Raw genomic sequence first — 19,877 nt, 5'->3', positions numbered from 1 at the left:
CTAGGATATTGCAAAACAGCAGAGGCCAACGCCGGGCAGCCATCATGGAGGGGGCTGAGATTATGTTGTTGATGTTAGTAGCAAGAAGAGAACGGCAGTATGTAACGTCTGCAGCTCAAAAATCTGTGACATGACCATAACAACATCAATTTTGTCCATGACTACTAAACCCACAAAGAAAAGTACGTGAATGTGTCTTTTTAAGTAAGTTATTAGTTCATTGGCTGGTCAAACGTTAGCTAGCTAATGTTAGCAGCCTGCAAGAGTTTTAGTCATAACTACTGTCTTTCAAGTGATTTAAATGAGGAAACTGACGTAGATCATTAGAATGTCACGACTTTATTGGTGACTTGTTTGACCTGAGCATTGACGTGACTTGTCTTGCTTGATTTACAGCAGGGACTCGAGTTGACTGATTGCCTGATTCTCACCACAGGAACTTGGTTCTTCGTTGAGATTTGAAGGTAAGGACTTGAGACTTGCCTGTAACTTGAAGGTAAGGACTTGAGACTTACTTGTGATTTGAAGGTAAGGACTTGAGACTTACTTGTGATTTCTTACTTGTGATTTGAAGGTAAGGACTTGAGACTTACTTGTGATTTGAGGGTAAGGACTTGAGACTTGCTTGAGATTTGAAGGTAAGGACTTGAGACTTGCTTGTGATTTGAAGGTAAGGACTTGAGACTTACTTGTGACTTGAAGGTAAGGCCTTAAGACTTGCTTGAGATTTGAAGGTAAGGACTTGAGACTTGCTTGTGATTTGAAGGTAAGGACTTGAGACTTGCTTGTGATTTGAAGGTAAGGATTTGAGACTTGCTTGTGATTTGAAGGCAAGGACTTGAGACTTGCTTGTGATTTGAAGGTAAGAACTTGAGACTTGCTTGTAACTTGAAGGTAAGGACTTGATACTTGCTTGTACCTTGAAGGTAAGGACTTGAGACTTGCTTGTAATTTGAAGGTAAGGACTTGAGAGTTGCTTGTGATTTGAAGGAAAGGACTTGAGACTTACTTGTGATTTGAAGTTAAGGACTTGAGAGTTGCTTGTAACTTGAAGGAAAGGACTTGAGACTTACTTGTGATTTGAAGGTAAGGACTTGAGACTTGCTTGTGATTTGAAGGTAAGGACTTGAGACTTGCTTGTGATTTGAAAGTAAGGACTTGAGACTTGCTTGTGACTTGAAGGTAAGGACTTGAGACTTGCTTGTGACTTGCACATGTGTGACTTATTCCCCCCTTTGGTGGCTGTGCTTGCACATTTGCGGATCATAGAAGACTGGACTATTGACTTGGTGGAGGTCTGCGCTCTCAGAGTGCCCTTTCAGTTATATATGACATGATCAGCTTGTCAATACTGATGCATCAATTTAGAGGCAGCACTTTACTGTTGAAGTCAGTCAAGGTTAGTTTTAACTCCTTTATATACAGTTAGGTATTTTAGTCCAGTGGTTGCCAACCCAGGGCTGGTGCCCCTTCTGAAGGGTCACAAGATAAATCTGAGGAGTCGTGAGATGATTAATGGGGTTGTTCCTTATTCGACTATGATTTCATCACCTTCCTTAAAGCACACCATCTCTACTGGGTCTAATCGCCAAAGACTTTTCACATTTTTCATTCTGTCTCTCCTGATTGAAATATGTGTTGTCTTTTTCTGGGTTTAAAGGCTGCATTACACTAAAGTAATTTTCCTAGACTATTCTTTTATTTGCCTTACACACTTTGTCTTTGTTTCACATTACTGATTACTATTTATGAAAAATCTCATTGTGTGTTTTTTGGTCAAAAATATTGTAATATTTGATTGTCTTCATTTGGCCCAGCCCTAGCTTGTACTGTATATTAATGTATTGTTTTTTGTTGCATTGTTTGTTTGTCTGACCTCAGGCCCGATGTTTCCTTCGTCTCCTGGGATACCTGGTTTCCCTGGTGGTCCCTGTCAGACACAGACACACAGCAGCACCTTCACTTGTAAGCCATGTATGAGCATTTCAGCAGTGTCTCAGAATAAAACAGCAGATGTCACGAGCACATACAGGAGGTCCTTCGCTTGCTGGGCCCTGTGAAACAAGAGACAGAGGACACAGATTATCACTGGGAGTTTCTTTATAGCTACATACAGTGTCATCTACATGCATATTGCTTTAATAAAAAAACATTTTCCACTTACAGGAGGACCTGCAGGTCCAGGAAAGCCAGGAAGTCCCTGCAGTTAGGAGGTAAAGCATCAGTCACACTGTCTGTGTTTGTAAAATTTCACATTTCCTATAAGTAAATAATACTGGAGTGATCTACTTACTCTCTCCCCTACAGGCCCTCTGGGACCCATCGGGCCAGAAGGACCCTGCAGACAACAAACACACAGTTACACACACAGATAGCACTGGCAGATATTAGAAAAGAGTATGTGTCAGAGGATGAAGTGATGTTTCCTACACTAGCTCCTGGAAGGCCAGGCAGGCCTCTCTGTCCAGGAAGACCGATCTCGCCCTGCTCCCCTTTGCTGCCCTAGGAAACAGACACATTTTCATTTATCTTCTTCTTGCATCTCTCTGCACCGTTGCTAAGATACACAGAGGCAGAGACATTCAACATTTAATCAATGAAAGGTGGGCCGCTCTCATTGTTTCTTAGATCAGCAACGTCCCGAGCTTGTGTAAGGCTATGCAGATAACAATAAGGTTGGACGGGAAAAGAGCGATGATAAACGACAGAGGTACCAATAAACAATTTGCCTCCACTTAACCCTCAGGTTCAATCAGCGACGGTAATAAAACAGTTCCAGGTCTGTAATGTATCAGTGCAAATTCATTTAAAGGCATTGTTTGTGTTGTCTGTAAAGAGACTGACTTCGAAGAAAACGTGTAAAATTCATTATGCAGTACAGTGATTGTCCTGGAGGCAAAGGTGGGCAGAGAGGATGGCTAGATCTCTGTGCCTGATTCCATATCTTTTCAATTAAAAAGCTGTTAGATAACAACTGTTACAAAACAATTAAGCTCTAAAATTCATCAAATCTGGATCCTTCACCAGATTCTTTTTTTTTTATAGATTGGGGCATTGATGGGGAGTAGGAAGTCTGGGCTACCTTGAGGAAAGGTGACGACCCACTTCTCGTGGTTAAAAAGTACAATAGCTTGCCAGTTAGCGTGTAGCTTGCTCGTTAGCAAGCATTCTCTTAATAAGCAGGCTCCAACTTTGTCTGAGAGTTTATGTGACTTTGTTTCAAGCATTTTTGTAAGGGATAGAAGACAGGGATATACCAAGCGACAATCCCTGGGGATGAAAAATGAAACCAAGGCGGAAGTGCCAAAAACTGCAGTTCCTGGGATGGCCACTTGAGGCTGGCTCCAAAAGTGAGTCCTCATAGACCCCGTGTTAAAATGCTCAACTTTACAGCAGAAATGAACATCTTTACAGCCTGGTACAAAAAATAGTTTTGGTCTTTATGGCTAATTTCCACATTCATGATAATTTTACGGGAGCTAAATTTTTATTTAACTCACTCATTTAGACGTTATTAAACCTTAAAGTTATGCAAAGTTAAGGGCTTGGACCCTTTGAGTGACAAGTGGGTATGGGAAAAGCTGTAGCTGTCCCTATGTCAGTGTGTTTTCAGTTCCTAGGAGCTAATTGAAATGTTTTGGGCCACTAAAAAAGTCTTACTCAGCACAAGGTTGTACTAAAAGACCCTTCAAGGGATCAGTTTGTCCAGGAAGTACATTTCATTTTAATCAAGCCAGTTTTTGGTAGCATAAAATTAGCATTATCACACTTAACCATAGATCTAGATTCACCATGCTAACCAAGCTAGCACCTAACATGTGGGTTATCTCCAACTTCTCATCCAAATATGGTCTCTTCTGGCTCCAAAAATCCAAAATGGCGACAGCCAAAATGTCAAACTCAAGGCTTCACAAAGGGAGTCAACAAACCAATGGGTAACGTCACGGTGGCTACGTCCATTATTTTATAAAGTCTATGGGATACACATAAGATGAAGTCAGCTTCACATTTTTGCTCTGTGACATAAACTGTTAACATCTAAATGCTGTAATTTGAAATTGTTTGATGTTGGCTTTCTACTGTACTTTTTGTATTTTAACGCAGTACAGCTCAAGCCCAGCCTGAAACCTGATACTTGGGACCTGCCAGGTTTGGTTTCGGTTGAGGTTGGCTTTGGGCAGTGGTGAATCTTCCTATAGGCGATATAGACAGCTGCCTCAGGGCCGCCTTTGTGTTGATGTCTCATTAGCTCTTGTTTATGTTTATAATAAGTGTGGGGGTGGGGCTGGGTCACCAGGGAAAGCTTGCCCAGGATGCTGAATGCGGTAGGTCTGGCACTGGGTTTAGGCTATACGTTGCGCAAGTCACATTGTTGTGGAAAAATCTGTTTTGTAATTCTTTGAATGCGCAACCACAGAGGCAAAGTAAACAATTTCCCTGAGGTATCACATAAAAATAGAGAGAACAGATCCACAACCTGCAAAGCATTTTGTCTGTTTATCATTTAGCATTTTGTACTTACAGGAGTGCCTGGACTGCCAGGAGAACCTGGAAGACCCTGGAGAGATGCATATAACAACATGGTTAAAGAAAGCAGAGACATAAAGAGAAGAATACTGGCTGTATAGTTACAGGAATGATTCAGACGACAGAGGACTTTAGGGGTTTGTAGAAAGAATGCAGAGAAAAGAGAGTTAGCGAGGAGGAAACACTTACATCTCTTCCATCTCTGCCGTTTTCTCCTGGGGATCCTCGGGGGCCCTCTGGGCCAGGGGCTCCTGGGGGGCCTGGGACTGATTTGTCAGGCTGAGAGTGGAGACAATCAGTCAGCAAATGGCAGTGAAAGAACTGAATAAAAACTTTTAATTAAAGATTTATTTTAATTAAAAAATAGTAAACTTACACCTTCAGGGACTGAACTCATTAAATCATTTATCCAGGATGGCGAAACATTTTACAGCAAATCAAATGTTATTTAATATTATGCTTTAAAAGCAGTTTAACAGAAAATTGGACAAATGCTTGGACAGAAGAGGGCTATTAATTTTTTGTAAATGTAAATTCATTTGGCTACATGTGTCTTTTTACAGCCTGCAGGCGTTTTTCTAATTTGGGACATTTCGGGTATAATTCTACATCTCTGTGCCCTAAAACAGAAAACAAGCAAAAACCACCAATATAAATGAGATTCAGAACAAAGCAATGAGGCAATTAGGCAACCAAAGCACTGAAGTAGATTATTGGCTTAAAATCACAAAGCAAAAAGAAAGTAGAGAAGATAAATAAATACCTCAGCATTGGCATACATCTGAAGAAGCAAGAGAAATCAGATAAAGGGAGAGTTAGTGAAAGTAGTCACACCACCCTCACCAAAAGTGTCAGCAGAAGCCTGGTCATGGTCATAGTAGTGAGTAGACGTCATGCTGTCATTGAATATACAGCCCATAGTACCAACACTCCCCATGTACAGAACCACCTCACAGCTCGATGCAGGGATGTTAGCCTGAATCTAATAGAGTGCACCAGGCCAGGAAATACTTCTGTCTACAGTGGGAAGGAATATTTGCATCTTGATATAAGTGACTGAATAAAAACACTCGAGCTAATTCTAATTCATGGCACTGCAGACTTTATGCAAACTGAGATGTGAGACAGCAGAGTGGCATTTTCATTACAGGCTACAAGTATTTCTCTCAGGCAGAAATCTCATTAATTGTGCTAAAGCTACACTGAAGTGAAAGATAATATTTAGTTATGAATGCCATAAACTGTACGCAGTCTGACACAATGTGTATGTGTGTGTGTGTGTGTGTGTTTTCATATGAGGATAACATTGTCTTAACTTCCCTCAGCCCAGCTGCCAGAGGAAACTGTTGGCATTGCACATTTCTGCAAACTGTGAATTCATTAAATTTTCATGTGTCATACGTATCATGTCAACATTTGTAAAATGGCGTTCAGGGGACTATGTCATCGGTGGGTGGATGGTGACACTTAGGTGAGACACCTGCCATTCTGCAGACCACCCCTGACCACAATTTAAGACCAACAAATAACAAAACTGGTTGTTTTTCAGCGACCTGTCACTGTTTATCCAGCGAGGATGGTGCCACAAAACATGGCTGTTTATATGGCTGCGTGTTGGCGATAGCCGTGGCCATAGGCATTATGTTTTCTGGTTGTCCATTCATCCTTCAATCCCATTTTCATGAACTTGATATCTAAAGAATACCTGAAGGACATCTGTAAATTTGGCACAAATGTCCACTTTGACTCCACAATGAACTGATTACATTTTAGTGGTCAAAGGTCAACATCACCATGGCCTTGCATCTGTTTCTTTCTTGTGAATGCAATATCTCAAATCAAATTTGAATTTCTTCAAAATTGGCACAAATGTCCACTTTGAGTTGAGAATGAGCTAATTAGAATTTGATAGTCAAAGGTCAAAGGTTACTGTGACCCTCTGTTTGTCTATTTTTTGTGAATGTGATATCTCAAGAATACCTTAAGGGAATTTCCTCAAATTTGGCACAAACGTCCACCTGGACTCACATATGAACTGAATAGAATTTTCACATAAAACAGGTTTTTGGCCACAACTCAGGAATTCATACATTGATTATGACAAAATTTTGGATATGAAATGTCATAACTTCATTTATCCTATGAGGCATTTCTGTGAAATTTTGTCATAACCAATGTATAAATTCCTGACATCATAATGTTTGTCAGAAACACTTTTCTTTCCATTTGTCAAGGTCATATCTCAGGAACACAAGGAGAGACATTTGGTCAGATACTGAACTGGTGACACTAATCTTGGGTGTCCACGTTGTAACTGTGAATAAGGTATAGATCTTCTGTGCTGCCGGGGGGATGATGTTGGTGAAGCATTCATGTTTTCACCAGCATGGATGTAACCTGTAAGTGCAACTTGATTGGTTCATGGAGGCATACAATTGCAAGGCGATAATTCTAGTTTTAAAGAGGCGGGATGGTGCCTCAAAATCGGGTATTTTAAGCCAAAACGTGATATTTTCCGAACCATAACCAAGTTTTTTTTGTGCCTAAACCTAATCACATGTTGACCACAGCGAGAAGTAAAAAAAGTTTTAAAAGTAATATGTGCAGTTCCAACATTTTTTTCTGGAGATTGGGTTGCTTTCCTACTGGTTACCTCATTGCTGCATATGTAGTCAATGGAAAAATGTAAATCAGTAAGTCAGTCACAGAAGTCCTGCCAATTCACTCTACTGAATGATTTCTAACCATTTTAATGCTGAAATATTTACATTTATGACTTGTACTAAATGGATGAGATGGTTATATGATTTGCAGAATTGGTTTTGTGAGGGGAAAAAAGGAAAGTGTGCATTTACAATCTAGCAGCATATCAGGTTAATTTGGGTGTCGCAGATGATGGCTTCTGGCTGATGTTAAACATCTATATTTGTTAACCTTTTTTGGCACTTCAATACTACAAAGTGCCAAATTTACTTTGATAAAAATCTGTATTTCCCAGTCATACTTACGACTTTTGACATGAAAGATATTAGGAGTGAGAGACTATTAATAATGATAAAGAACTACATAAATGCAGCATAATTAACTTTACTCAGGTTTTTAGACAGAATGTGTCACTATCCAGTTGCCAGAAAAATGTTGGCATTGTACATTTCTGCAATCCACAGATATGTTACATGTATGTTACTATAAAGCAGCAACACTAAGCTGCTGGCAATAATGTGGAGAGGTAGAAGCCAACCAGTCCTATCACGTATATTCTTTTCCTGTCTAGTTTTCAAGCAGAACTGGACTGAAATAAGTGAAGCTATACATAGCATTTTTCAGCGATCACTCATTTGGGGTCTGAGCAATTATGACTTGGCAGGACACCAGAGCCACTCTCTCAACAAAGCGATAAGTATCCTTTTAGAATTTTAAGAGCAGCGGCACTTAAACAGATTTAACCACAATTAATGACATCTGTAAAATGGAGATAATGAAACACAGAATTAGGAATCTCGCTTTGGATCTTTGATGTACGATGGAATAGAGCACAGAAGACGAGTATTATACAAAAATATAAAGAAAGGGGAAGGGGGGAAATACTCTGTAGCAAATCTCTTCTTATTTATTGTAATTTTTATATGTTTGTTGTTTTAGTTTACTTATTTCATTATTATTACAATTATTTTAATACATTTTTCAGATTTTTTCTAATCAAATACATGTATATATGCATGTATGTATGTATATTGTATGTATGTACAATAGTTATAAAGAATGCTACTTCCTCTCTCTTTTTTTCTGAGAGGTTTATAAAAGACACTTTTTATGGCACTATCCACAGTGGAACAGCAGCCACATTTGGTGGCTACAAAGCTGCTGGTAACACTGTGATGACTCACTGGAAAAACAACTGGTTTTGTTGTTTGTTGATCTCAAACAGTGGTCTGCAGTTTGGCAGGCGTCTCGCCTAGATGACACGCCATCCACCATCCCCTCCACCTCCAGATAACAAAGTCAGCTCACATAATATGTCACTTTACCAACGCTGATATACTTCTGAAACTTATAAATGTAATGTATTGGTGGTTTGCAGAAATGTATATTGCGAACATTACTATTAGGTTGAGTTCTCTGCTAAGTTTTGATTTATTCTTGAAGCTCTGTAAAATCTTATCGGACCGAACTAATGAAATCCTGACACTGAAACAAGTCATTTCATGGGGGTTGTGATGATCCCCCGAGTTACAGACGTGTCTTTCACAATGTAAGTCTATGGGAAAATGTCTTTTTGGGCCCAATGGCATCATGTGATGGACTTGGCAATTTTAATTCCACAGTTTGTCACATTGTGTTCAAAGTCCAGTATACTTCCTGTTTAGCTGACATATGCTACTGGCACAACATGACCAACCTGGCCTTAATATTTTCTGTCCGCATGAGACATCATGGTGCCATGACACTTTCAGACGCTCTGTTTCTTTCACAGTGACGACGGTTGGCCAAAACTTGTGACATGTCAACACATTCTCACTCTGACCTCGTCACATATCGATGTTTGGTCATGGACTTTCCACATTGAGATATGACGTACAAGGTCCCTTGGGTGTGTTGGTTGTAGACATTCACACACCTGGTTGGGTTTAGTCAAAAAGAATAGGGTTTGGCTTTACATTCATGCGGGACACAAACACAGCCCTTTCAGGTGAAAGTCGTGGTTGTTTGACCCATCTACCACCCCTTCTGCCTGCCCTACTTAGACTTTTGCCCTCTTAGTTTACAATGTGTCCGGCCATGTTTCCCCCTGATGCCGTTGGGTGCCTTTATCAGCGACCACTCACATATCATGTAGTCTCTATATACAGACTCTACATTCAGTGAATGTAGAGTCTGGAGGCAAACCCCGGAGATCTTGCCTCCGGGAGAAGAGCGAAAGAGCCCTGGTTTCCGGTTGTAGGCTGTTTGTAGTCCGGGTGATATTGACCAATCACGTTTGTTGCCAAGTTAAACAGTCCGTGTGGTGAACTAACGAGGCGGAACATAATTGGCATCACTGCAAACTCTGAATCCATCGCAATGGTTCAGCCTATTTACTTATATATAAACGGAAGTCGGAAACGGAAATTCGCCTCCTCCGCCCAAATCAAACCTGAATGCCAAAAAATCGGGGGTCTGCCCCCAGAGGCTGTATCGCCGTCTGCCGGAAGTCAGACCCTGAATGCATCCGATGGGTTCCAAGAATGCATATCATGTTAACGTGAGAGGACAGTTTTTTTTTTGGTGGTGCCTGGCTACAGGATGTCACTGATCAAGGGCCAGAGTTCGACAACTTCAGAGTGAGACCAGGTTGGACATGTCAGAAATTCATCCAGACATCCAATTTCAGTGACCAGTTGGGAGCGGTTGACCAGTTCATGATTGCCCCCTAGCAGAGTAAACGACCCTTCAAGAAGCTTAAAGTTTGGTCCCATTCTTAAATAATTCTTGCAGCTTGAAAGTTTCATTAGAGATGAGCTCAGTTCAGTCAATGCACTGCTCCATGTTAACGTAAACTTAGCTAGTTAAGCTAACTAACCTAAATTCCATCTTAGCAAATATAATAAAGGAGGGACAAATGAAAAAAAAAAACAGTTATTTCCATTGATACTTTTCTTTTTAGAGCAGGTTACACTGCTTCGTTTTGCTACCTTGCTGCGCCCTCCTTAGCAACATGGGTGGAGAAAACCACTTTAATGGTCTAAAACAGCAGGCGGCAGGTGCTGTGCAGCATTCCTGTCAATCAAGCAGCAGGTAGTGAGCCTGTACTTGGAAAGTGGATTCAGGCAGCACAACATACGCAACCTGTTAAGGCATTTTCTATTATACTACCCTTTACTGTGACTTTTAATTTCATCTTATTCCAATGTTTGTTTGGGCAAAGTCAGTAACTTTCCGGTTCAGATGTATCCATGTGGAACTTGTTTTCATGTTGCAGAAGCTGCCAACGGACATTAACACAAGCGCTGGTTCCTGTGCTGACTTTATATGAAATGATAACCACAAAAATCTCGCACTATGCACACTGTGAAAGTTGCTTTCTGATCTCAGACTTTTAATTTGAACAAACTTCCTCTTTGTTTTGAAAGTTTGCCAGTTAGCTAAGTAAGGTTTTTATTTTTGCTCCATGTGCTGAGGTTTTAACACAGCCAGTGAGATCATGTCTGCCTGCTCCTTTACAGCTCTGCCTCCGAGAAATGTTTGTTCGGGGCTGCAACTCCAATCTGCTGTTGTCCAACTTGCAAATTGTTTTGGATGAACTGCAACCTTTGGATGTACTAAAGGAAAGTGCCTGGCAGTTACACTTCTGCAACTCCATCTCAGCATTTCTGCCCTCGTTTTCTCTCAGCATGCTGGAGGGCCTATCAGCCTGAATAGAACCACAAACCACAGCAGATGCTGAGCAGATCCGAGTCCTTGTTACTGTACCTCGGTGGCAGGCAGCTCGTTGCAGCTCTCTCTCTGGGCCCTCTTCGGGTCACAGTGAATCAACATCCACTGGAGTTCAAACTGAAAAGAGATGTTAATGTTAAATACCACGGCAGTCATTTTTCAGATGTGACACTGACTAAGGATCTTGAACTGCTTCGTCATGGTGCAGTTATTTCTTTGTAGCTCTGAATCAATTCCCTCTATGGGTTGTTGAGCTCGATGTTTCACCAATGCTATTTTCTGCAGGGATTAACTTTTTCTTTTTTTTTCCACTGGAACCCAGCTGAGCAGCTTTGCTGTGACAGCAGCACTTTAGAATTATAGCCAAGCTCAGCACACATATAAACCTGAACGTGTTTGTTCACAGAGAGCACCATTTCACTGATAGAGCCTCTGAGTAGAGTCAGTGAGCGTGATTAAATGCAGCAGGCAACTCTCCATCCTCCCTTACCACTACGGAGGCGTCGGGATCAGCATCCAGCCTGCCAATGAGAGTGTCTCCCTCTGTGTTGATGGGGCCTTTGCCCTTGATGGGCTTCTGATCCACAGGCTGGCAGTCCACATACAGAGTGACCTGCTCGCGCTCCACGCCAATCATCACTTTGTGCCACTTGGTGTTGAAGAGCACAGAGAGACCGGGGAATGTGACGGTCTGGAGATTGCCATCAGCGCCCATCAGGAAGTACTCCAGAGCCTGCTGGTCGCCGTTCAGCCTCATTCCGGCTTGTTTGTTGCCGTCTTCGTCCACTACTTGCCAGACGTTCCACACCTTGTTAACTGTATTCTTGATCATGCGGAAGGTGACCATGAAGGAGTACTCGTCAGGGAAGCCTCGAGGGAAGTTGAGGCTGAGGAAGAAATTGAGTACAGGGGTTCAAATCAGCTGAGGTATCAGGAAGGAATGATGCTGTTATTGAATGACACTTGAATAAGACGCTCAGAGTTTTACTTCTCAAAATGCTGTATCTTGTATGTCAATTCATGATGACAAAATAAACGGCACTCATCAAATCAAGCACAAAATGTGGATAAAAATAACTTAAAATACAAATGAATTAAGCTACATGCATCAAAGAAACAAGGTGTGCTCATATCAAAATAAGGTACCGTGAAGGAGGCTGCCTGAGTGCATAAATCACTGCTTCAGTTACAACGTTAGTCCTGGTTAGCATCCACACTCTGGTGCTTTCTGCATTTTTAACGAGCCAGATTCTCAGTAGGTGGTGCGTTCATAGATGGGCGCTGCAGCCGGACTTTTACCGTCTTGTAAACGATCAAGGTGAGGCAATAAAAAAAAAGAGTTTCCTGTAAGCCAATAAAGCCAATGAAGACCACTCTAGCTTTGCCCGAGGTGACAAAGTCTAAACTATGCGCTGCCTTTGTCCTGCAGATAAAAAGGGAGGGAGCGCAGCATAAAGCTCGCTGGCAGCTATGGACTTCAAAGCACAGTCTGTGCCACAGGACTTGTGGAGGAAATAAACATGTATTTACATTCAGTGTGACAGGCCCGAGTGGTGTTGGTGCAGGGTGCCAGCGAGTTATGTAACAGCTTTTAAGGAAAGCTGGCCTGCAGGGAAAGATTAGCCAAAACAGACTGGAGCAGGCACACTGGGAAACACCAGGGGACGTCTTTGGTTATGTAAAGTGGCAAAGCCATTAACCTGCACACTCTGTACTGGAACCAGTTTTTTGTGATTTAGACATGTCTTTGACTTGTTCATTATAGTGCAGAACGCTATGATAAAAATGTCTCTATGTTGATATTGTAGTTGTACACAGGGCTGCATTATAAGCTGGGGAAGTGTAAAAGTGACACAAGATCACAGACCTCAAAGAGCCCTGATTCCAGCAGGTTCACTGTGTCCTTTGGTTTGAGGTAATATAATTCAGTGATAAAAGTAGGGGCACTCCACCAAGCCCAGTGTACTCATCATGAGGAGTAGGCTACTAATCAGTTTGTCTCTCAAGAGATGTCATCTCAACAAACTTACAAACTTTTGCATTACATGCTATCGGCAACTTTTAGGACTGAAAAATGAAGCCAACATTGAAGTGCCAAAAACTGCAGTTCCTCAAATGGCCACTTGAGGCTGGCTCCAAAAGTTAGTCCATCTCCATAGACCCCTGTGTTAAAATGCCCAACTTTACAGCAGAAATAAACACGTTTTCAGCCTGGTACAAAAACGAATTTAGTCTCTACAGCTAATTTCCTCCTTCTTGACAACTGTACGGGGGTTGAATGTTAATTTAAGTCACCTTATAGCATTTTATCAAAGCTGAAAGTTATGCATAGTTAAGGGCGTGGCCATTTTGAGTGACAGGTGGGCACTGTCCGTTGACAAGCCACTACCATGGGTACAGCGTTAAGTGACCATACTGTACCCCAGATTCGGAGAGTATAGGCAAAGCTATAGCCATCGCTATTACAGTGTGACTTTAGTTCAATAAAGTGAATTTTAACATTTGGTTGCTTAAAAAAGTCTGGTTTAGCATTTGGTTGTACCTTCTAAGGAGTCAGATAATCAGCTTTTCTGGTAGGTACATTGTATTTTAATGGGATTAATCTTGTTTTTCGCTAGCAAAAGTTAGCATTATCACAATTAATCATAGCTATGAATGCACCATGCTAAGCAAACTAGCAGCTAGTGTTAAGGTTAGCTCCACCCTCCTGCCCAAATATGGTCTCTTCTGGCTCCAAAAATCTAAAGTGGCGACTGTCAAAATGCCACATTTGAGGCTTCAGAACAGGAGTCCACAAACCAGCTGGTGATGTCACGATGTTGACGTCCATTATTTTATAGGGTCTATAGTTACACATCAGGGGAGTGTAATTTGAAAAGTGTGGGCATTTACTTGGCATTGAGGGTCTAATAAAATATGTTTTTCAGCTGTATTATGGGAAATGTAGGGTCCAGCATTTTAAGACCTTGATTCTATGGATACTATGGACTTGAAGAGTTTTAATAGATTTTGTCTAAATTCCTTCCCTTCTTGAAGACCCCCACTTTGATGGGAGTGCAATACAAAACAGCTGGACTGTACCTAAGGGGCTTTTTTAAGTGGGTTCCCAGTCTTGAGGTCCTTCTTCCTAAGGGGCCAAAATCTGATTTTACACAATAAGAATGCAACATAAGAAACTTTAAAGATTATCGCAATTTCTGTCCATTTACTGTTTAGACTGGTGAATTATTTGATAAATTGACTTTTGTTTCAAAGCAACATTCCTCTTTTTTAAAAGGAGTGGGATATTTCATGAGGAGCCCATAGATTATTTCTGCCCCAGGATCCCCAAGCAGGTTGATCCGGCCATGTTGCTACAACTAACCTTTAATTAAAAACTAGGGAGAATGTTAACAGGAAGTCAGGACTGCCTTTGTTCAGTCCAAACCCTCAAAAGAGTGAGTACAAGAGAAGATAAATCACCAAAAAGGCGAAGTAAAATATGTCTTTGACTGAACATTTCCTGTAGATACAAAGGGCTTCAAGAAATATGCATTTCCAATCCCCTCCTCACACACACAAAAATACCTCTCCTCTACCTTTGTATCTAAGAAACGTCAAATAGGCCCAGACATGTTTTTGTCTACCAATTATATGCTGCTCTCCATGCTGGAACATCTGCGGCGGACCTGTAATAATGCAACACCTGCAACAGGAGGACCACTGCTCCCTGCGTGTGTTTTATCTGTTTTCCTTTAAACCCTCTGTACTGTACTTACATGGTTGGAATTTGGAAGTTGGCCTCCCGGTCTAGGCGGTAGGCCACCTGGTGGGCAGTGGAGCCGTCCACCTTCCTCACGCCTTTCAGAGGGATCACGTCCAGCTGGAACTGGGTGATCAAATCAAAACCTACAGAGGATAACGTATTAATTCCTGTGATGTTTATTACAGAAGTTATGGCAGTAGCAGCAGAGGTTGAAACAACATTAACACTAGCCTACAAGGAAATAAGGAAACAATAATGATTTAAATGTAAAATAAAAAACTTTTCTCTTTGACAATGCGTCACTCTTTCAAAGCAGAGAGCAGCATGAGTGCAGATGTGTTTAAAAACAGGGCAGTGGTGAGCAATTACAATCTTGCTGAGTTCAGATTGTTCCAACTCAGATTCCGTAAAGCTCAAGTGGAACATTTTATTTGCCTCATTTGAAATCCAGAGGTGTTTTGAGGCATTAGACAGCCCACCCTCATCAACTAATTAAACTCACCACCTTCCTTTGGAAAGTTTATTCTCTCTTTTAGGGATTTCAAGGTTTAGACTTTTTTTTCTTTTACAGCCTCTGTTTCACTTCTGTTTGAACACAAGCCGACTTTAGGCCAGTACCTGGAAGGTCATCTTGTCCGCTTCTCATCGGTGGGCAGACGGTATCACCATCCAGTCGGTTGAGGTCTAGTTCTGATGGAGCAAAACAAAAAGCAATAATGTTGTTATCCTTATAATCCCGAGCTGGATTGAACAAATGCATATCACCGGTCAGTTTATTTCAGTGAGGGTATTCCAGGAGACAAATATAAGAGAGAAGCAAGGTCTTTAGTGTCAGAGTGGATTAACATCATAATGCACTGTGGTGCATTTTTAATGAGAGTTTCTTTTACATTTTTTCACATATTCACACATTTAAAAGCACAAACATTAATCAACACATTGTTCGACTGCTCAGACACCTCTTTATGATCCAGATATGTCCTCAGAGATGGAAACATAACGTTGATTAATGCGGCAGCCAGTGTTGCATGTCTCTGGTCGCAGCCATATGTCATCGGAAACATTTTAGAAGGTCAATACGGCAGCTGAGACACTTTCCTTTTTATTTATGTGTATGATTTATCAAGATGCAAGCCTCCTTTGGCTGCAACTTGCAATTCATCACTGCGCTATTTGATTTCAGCTTTCATCAATACTGTTTCTCAGTTTGGGAAAAAAAAATCTATACTTTCATGTTGGCCGAGATTTTGTTTCACTGATCTACAAAATAAAAGACTGGCCTAGTTTTTCACTTCTGTTAACAAACTGATGTTAATGTTTGTATTCAGAAGAGTTTAGACTGAACAGAGTAAGGACTCGTGTAGTTTCAGTACAACAGTTGTTGTGCTTGGTATGCATTTCACAGGTCCTAAGATGTTTGAATTAATGTTTAAATTAGTGATTTACAGTTTCGGTTCCTTCGAGGTGATGCGTGTAAATGTATCAAACCTTCCAAGTTTTGATGCTTTTTCCAAAAAGTGGTGTCAGAAATGTCATTATAGTACATATACGTTTAACAGCTAGTGCTGCTCACCCCACAAAACTTATCTTCAATGCAACAAGTTTCCATTAAAAAGACAAAATATTCTTTAATGAACTGATTCAGGGTTCCACCTCTATGTAGGTAGGCTACGTAAGCTTAATAGGATGTTACAGAGATGTTCCTGGCCAACGATCTGTCATTCTTTGAGAGGCGAGCAGCAGACGTCCCAGTTACCTCTGCAGCCTTCAACTTAAACTTCATCAGCACACAAAAGTCGGAAAAATTACCATCTGAGGAGCACCTGAATGCCCCCACCACCTTGGCTGGCAGAGGTCTCGTCTCGAGTCTGATTTAATCGGTCCTCACTTGTCTATTCAGTGCACTCGGACATTCAACAGGTTGACCAAGCCTGGTCTCACTCCAAAGTCGTCGTAATCTGGTGCTTGGGCAGTGACTTATGGTGTCAGAAACCAACGAAAAAAGGCGTCCTTTGAAGTTAAGGTGGCGAAGAGGGGTGGTAGCGGGAGCGTTGGTGGTTGGGTCCAACAATCCCAGACTTTCACCCAGAGGGAGCGGTGTTCACGTCCCGTAAGATTCTAAAGGCAATCCTGTTCTTTTTTCCGAAACCTAACCACTAACCTACTATTTTGAAAGAGACTGTATGTAAGCGTTAAATTTCCTGTGAAACAGAAGCGTGTTTTGAAAGAAGACAATGCATGTAACAGGCAGAACTTGACACGGAGTCCAAGAACGTCAACAACCAACACACCCAGGGTACCTTGCAGGTCGTATGTGGAAGTGGAAACCAAACGTCGATATGTGACGAGGTCAGAGTGAGAATGTGTTGGCTGACCCGTTAGCGAATTTGCATTTTCTAGAATAGTGAAGGCATGACCCACCCCACATTCCCTTTGATTGGGTGGTACTCTTTGCCGTTGTTGGTTGTTGTTGGTTAGGTTTAGGGTAAGCCAATCAGAGGCAGAGGGAGACAGAGTTTGGCGGGTCACACCTTTGCTGTCCTAGAAGTGCAAATTTGCAGTACATACCGGACACTAAAAGAGTCATTCAAAAAGAATTGTTTGTTTGTTTTTGCCCATCACCTTTTTAAAACAAGCACGAATTTGCAATAACTGCATTGACATATTCGCATAAATCCCCCTGTTTCCTCTTTTAGTCAATTGGCATGAACGCAAACACACACTTTGACACACACACACACACACACACACTCGCACTTGACGTCCATGCCACATTTCAGCCTCCTAGGGTAAAAACTGTGGCCACCAGAGGGAAATTATGTGGACCGACTGAGCAACCACCCAACAGAGCGAGCCATAGATCTGCTAGTCACACCTAAAAACTAAAAGAATTCACTGTGACGTGATTTCATACAGTATAAAATCAATTCCTGGGATGTGTCAGAAGAGGGGGCTATCCCTGAGTTGCTGCGCTGCTGTTCTGAAGGGGAAAAGCCTCTCCAAAAACTCCACGAAACAAGGATGTCAACAGCCAGAGGGCCTCCCCAGTCAATAACCTGAGTCAGCTCATTTACAGAGAGCCGCATGAACACAACACATCTGGAAGCCGTTCAGAGATCCCACATAACTGCTGAGAAATGAGATCAAGTGGTGAGACGGTATTTATAATGTCATATTTACTACCACTAAACACTTATCTGACTGTGCATGTGGGCCTCAAGTTGTTAAAGTTATTGCTTGCCGCGGCATTACGCTCAGAAAGCCAGTCATTAGTGCAATGAGCGGCAGATGAACCGCAATTAAGATGTCACGTGCAGTCGCATGTGTGCGCCCTGATAATGAGGCGAGTTTCGGAAAGCAGTACACCTACTGTATCTGGCACTCACTGTGCGTTCATGTTAGATTTACTGTGTCCCCGAACAACAGCAGAGAATGGGCTTGTTGTAATCATCAGAGGGGACATTTAATCTGATTTAATCCTACGACACAGACCAGCACAGTGTGCCTGCTATTTCTGGCCTTTGCTTTGTGAGTTCTGATAAAGAGAATGACCTAGCAACAGTCAACATGAACCTGAGTCCTCTTTGTCTGTGTTTACATGACAAACCATTTCACAATAACAGTGGCATACAGGCAACATACGGTACACTGACTTTGTCATGCGTCAGTGACTGAGCTTTGCACTGCCGGTGACTTACGTCCAAGTGCTGGAGCGAGGAGCAGGGACAGTAGAGCCATACAGACAGGGGAGCACGCCGACATCGATGGACGCCACAGTTGTTTCCTGTTCAGGAATGATGGAGAAAATCAGTATTCAGCCATGCAGCTAATCCTTTTTGACAGTTTCTTTGTGTCGAAATCAATAAAACGCCTCAAGGATGACACAAAGCACTTTGCTGGCGTCCTCTGTGCTCTTCCTGTGCACATGAATACACAGAAAAAGTTTACACCAATTTGTGTCTGCTTTGCATTTCAGTGAAGATAAAACAGATTACTGTAAATGGTATATGACAGTAAATGTCGAGTGGAGGTGCAGCAATTTTCTTCTGAATTAAATAATAAAGATTACTTGTATTTGGAACACACAACTCTTTCTACAATATTTCTGATGCATTTCAGGACAGATCCCTCATGGACTGATCAGTTAATTTGGGAGGATTTTTTTTACCCTGGAATCAGTTTTAATGGCATGATTACATCATCTCAAATAGTTTACCATTAACTATGGCTAAATACGACGTACAGAGTATTAGGGCCATGTTGAAGAAAAAAAAAAAATCTGAGATTTCGAGAATAAACTCATAATATTATGAGAATAAAGTCGTCCCCGAGAAAAAGTCATGATATTACGAGAATGAAGTCGTAATATTACGAGAATAAAGTCGTAATATTACAAGAATAAAGTCGTAATATTACGAGAATAAAGTCGTCCCAATAAAAAGTCATGATATTACGAGAATAAAGTCGTAATATTACGAGAATAAAGTCATAATATTACAAGAATAAAGTCGTCCCGATAAAAAGTCATGATATTACAAGAATAAAGTCGTAATATTACAAGAATAAAGTCATGATATTACGAGAATAAAGTCGTAATATTACGAGAATAAAGTCGTAACATTACGAGAATAAAGTCGTAATATTACGAGAATAAAGTTGTCCCGATATAAAGTCATAATATTACAAGAATAAAGTCGTAATATTACAAGAATAAAGTCGTAATATTATGACTTTATTTTCGTAATATTACGAAAAGCTCCAAATGTGTTTGTCGAGGCAACACACCTGAGACAAAGAGCAGCTGCCACAAGCAGGTTCATCCTCTAACCCATTGTGTTTGTTGTTGGTTATTTCCTTAAAAACTACGACTTTATTCTCATAATATTATGACTTTTTCTCAGTTACGACTTTATTCTCTTTATTCTTTATTTATTTTATTTAAATTTATTCTAAGTCGTAATATTACAACTTTATTCTTGAAATCTCAGAATTTTTTTTCTTCAATGTGGCCCTAATACTCCGTCGTAGCTAAAATATTCAAACTGCTATGATATATTTTGTAATAATAACAATGAATGAAATGACGGCTTATATGTAAAAGGTTAAGACAGTTACCACCCAATTTTGTACCAGATGAGTTCGGATTGGTTTTTAAAAGATAAAAAAGACATAATAAATAATATTTTTATTA

At 41.0% G+C, this 19,877-nt stretch overlaps 1 protein-coding gene across 4 annotated transcripts in view; it reads right to left on the bottom strand.

The window, feature by feature from the left end:
- LOC126384096 (collagen alpha-1(IX) chain-like) overlaps positions 1-19,877 on the bottom strand; it is a 59,718-nt gene that overhangs the window by 17,017 nt on the left and 22,824 nt on the right. For 3 of the 4 annotated variants that reach the window (XM_050034988.1, XM_050034984.1, XM_050034987.1), the window contains exons 2-14: positions 18,385-18,470; positions 15,305-15,376; positions 14,700-14,829; positions 11,432-11,828; positions 10,978-11,058; positions 5,291-5,308; positions 4,717-4,806; positions 4,523-4,558; positions 2,431-2,502; positions 2,294-2,338; positions 2,165-2,200; positions 2,031-2,054; positions 1,877-1,930 (exon numbers count right to left, since the gene is read on the bottom strand). In XM_050034988.1, coding sequence (XP_049890945.1) covers positions 1,877-1,930; positions 2,031-2,054; positions 2,165-2,200; positions 2,294-2,338; positions 2,431-2,502; positions 4,523-4,558; positions 4,717-4,806; positions 5,291-5,308; positions 10,978-11,058; positions 11,432-11,828; positions 14,700-14,829; positions 15,305-15,376; positions 18,385-18,448 — 1,119 coding nt within the window. In that variant the 5' untranslated portion in view covers positions 18,449-18,470. The remainder of the gene's footprint in view (positions 1-1,876; positions 1,931-2,030; positions 2,055-2,164; positions 2,201-2,293; positions 2,339-2,430; positions 2,503-4,522; positions 4,559-4,716; positions 4,807-5,290; positions 5,309-10,977; positions 11,059-11,431; positions 11,829-14,699; positions 14,830-15,304; positions 15,377-18,384; positions 18,471-19,877) is intronic. The other variant, XM_050034985.1, reaches the window with a different exon arrangement.

The sequence above is a fragment of the Epinephelus moara genome, chromosome 22 (genome assembly GCF_006386435.1).
Source record: "Epinephelus moara isolate mb chromosome 22, YSFRI_EMoa_1.0, whole genome shotgun sequence".
In the NCBI taxonomy this organism is placed as follows: Eukaryota; Metazoa; Chordata; class Actinopteri; order Perciformes; family Serranidae; genus Epinephelus; species Epinephelus moara.
Note: the sequence above shows the minus strand (reverse complement) of the source record. Positions and strands in the feature narration are given on the sequence as shown.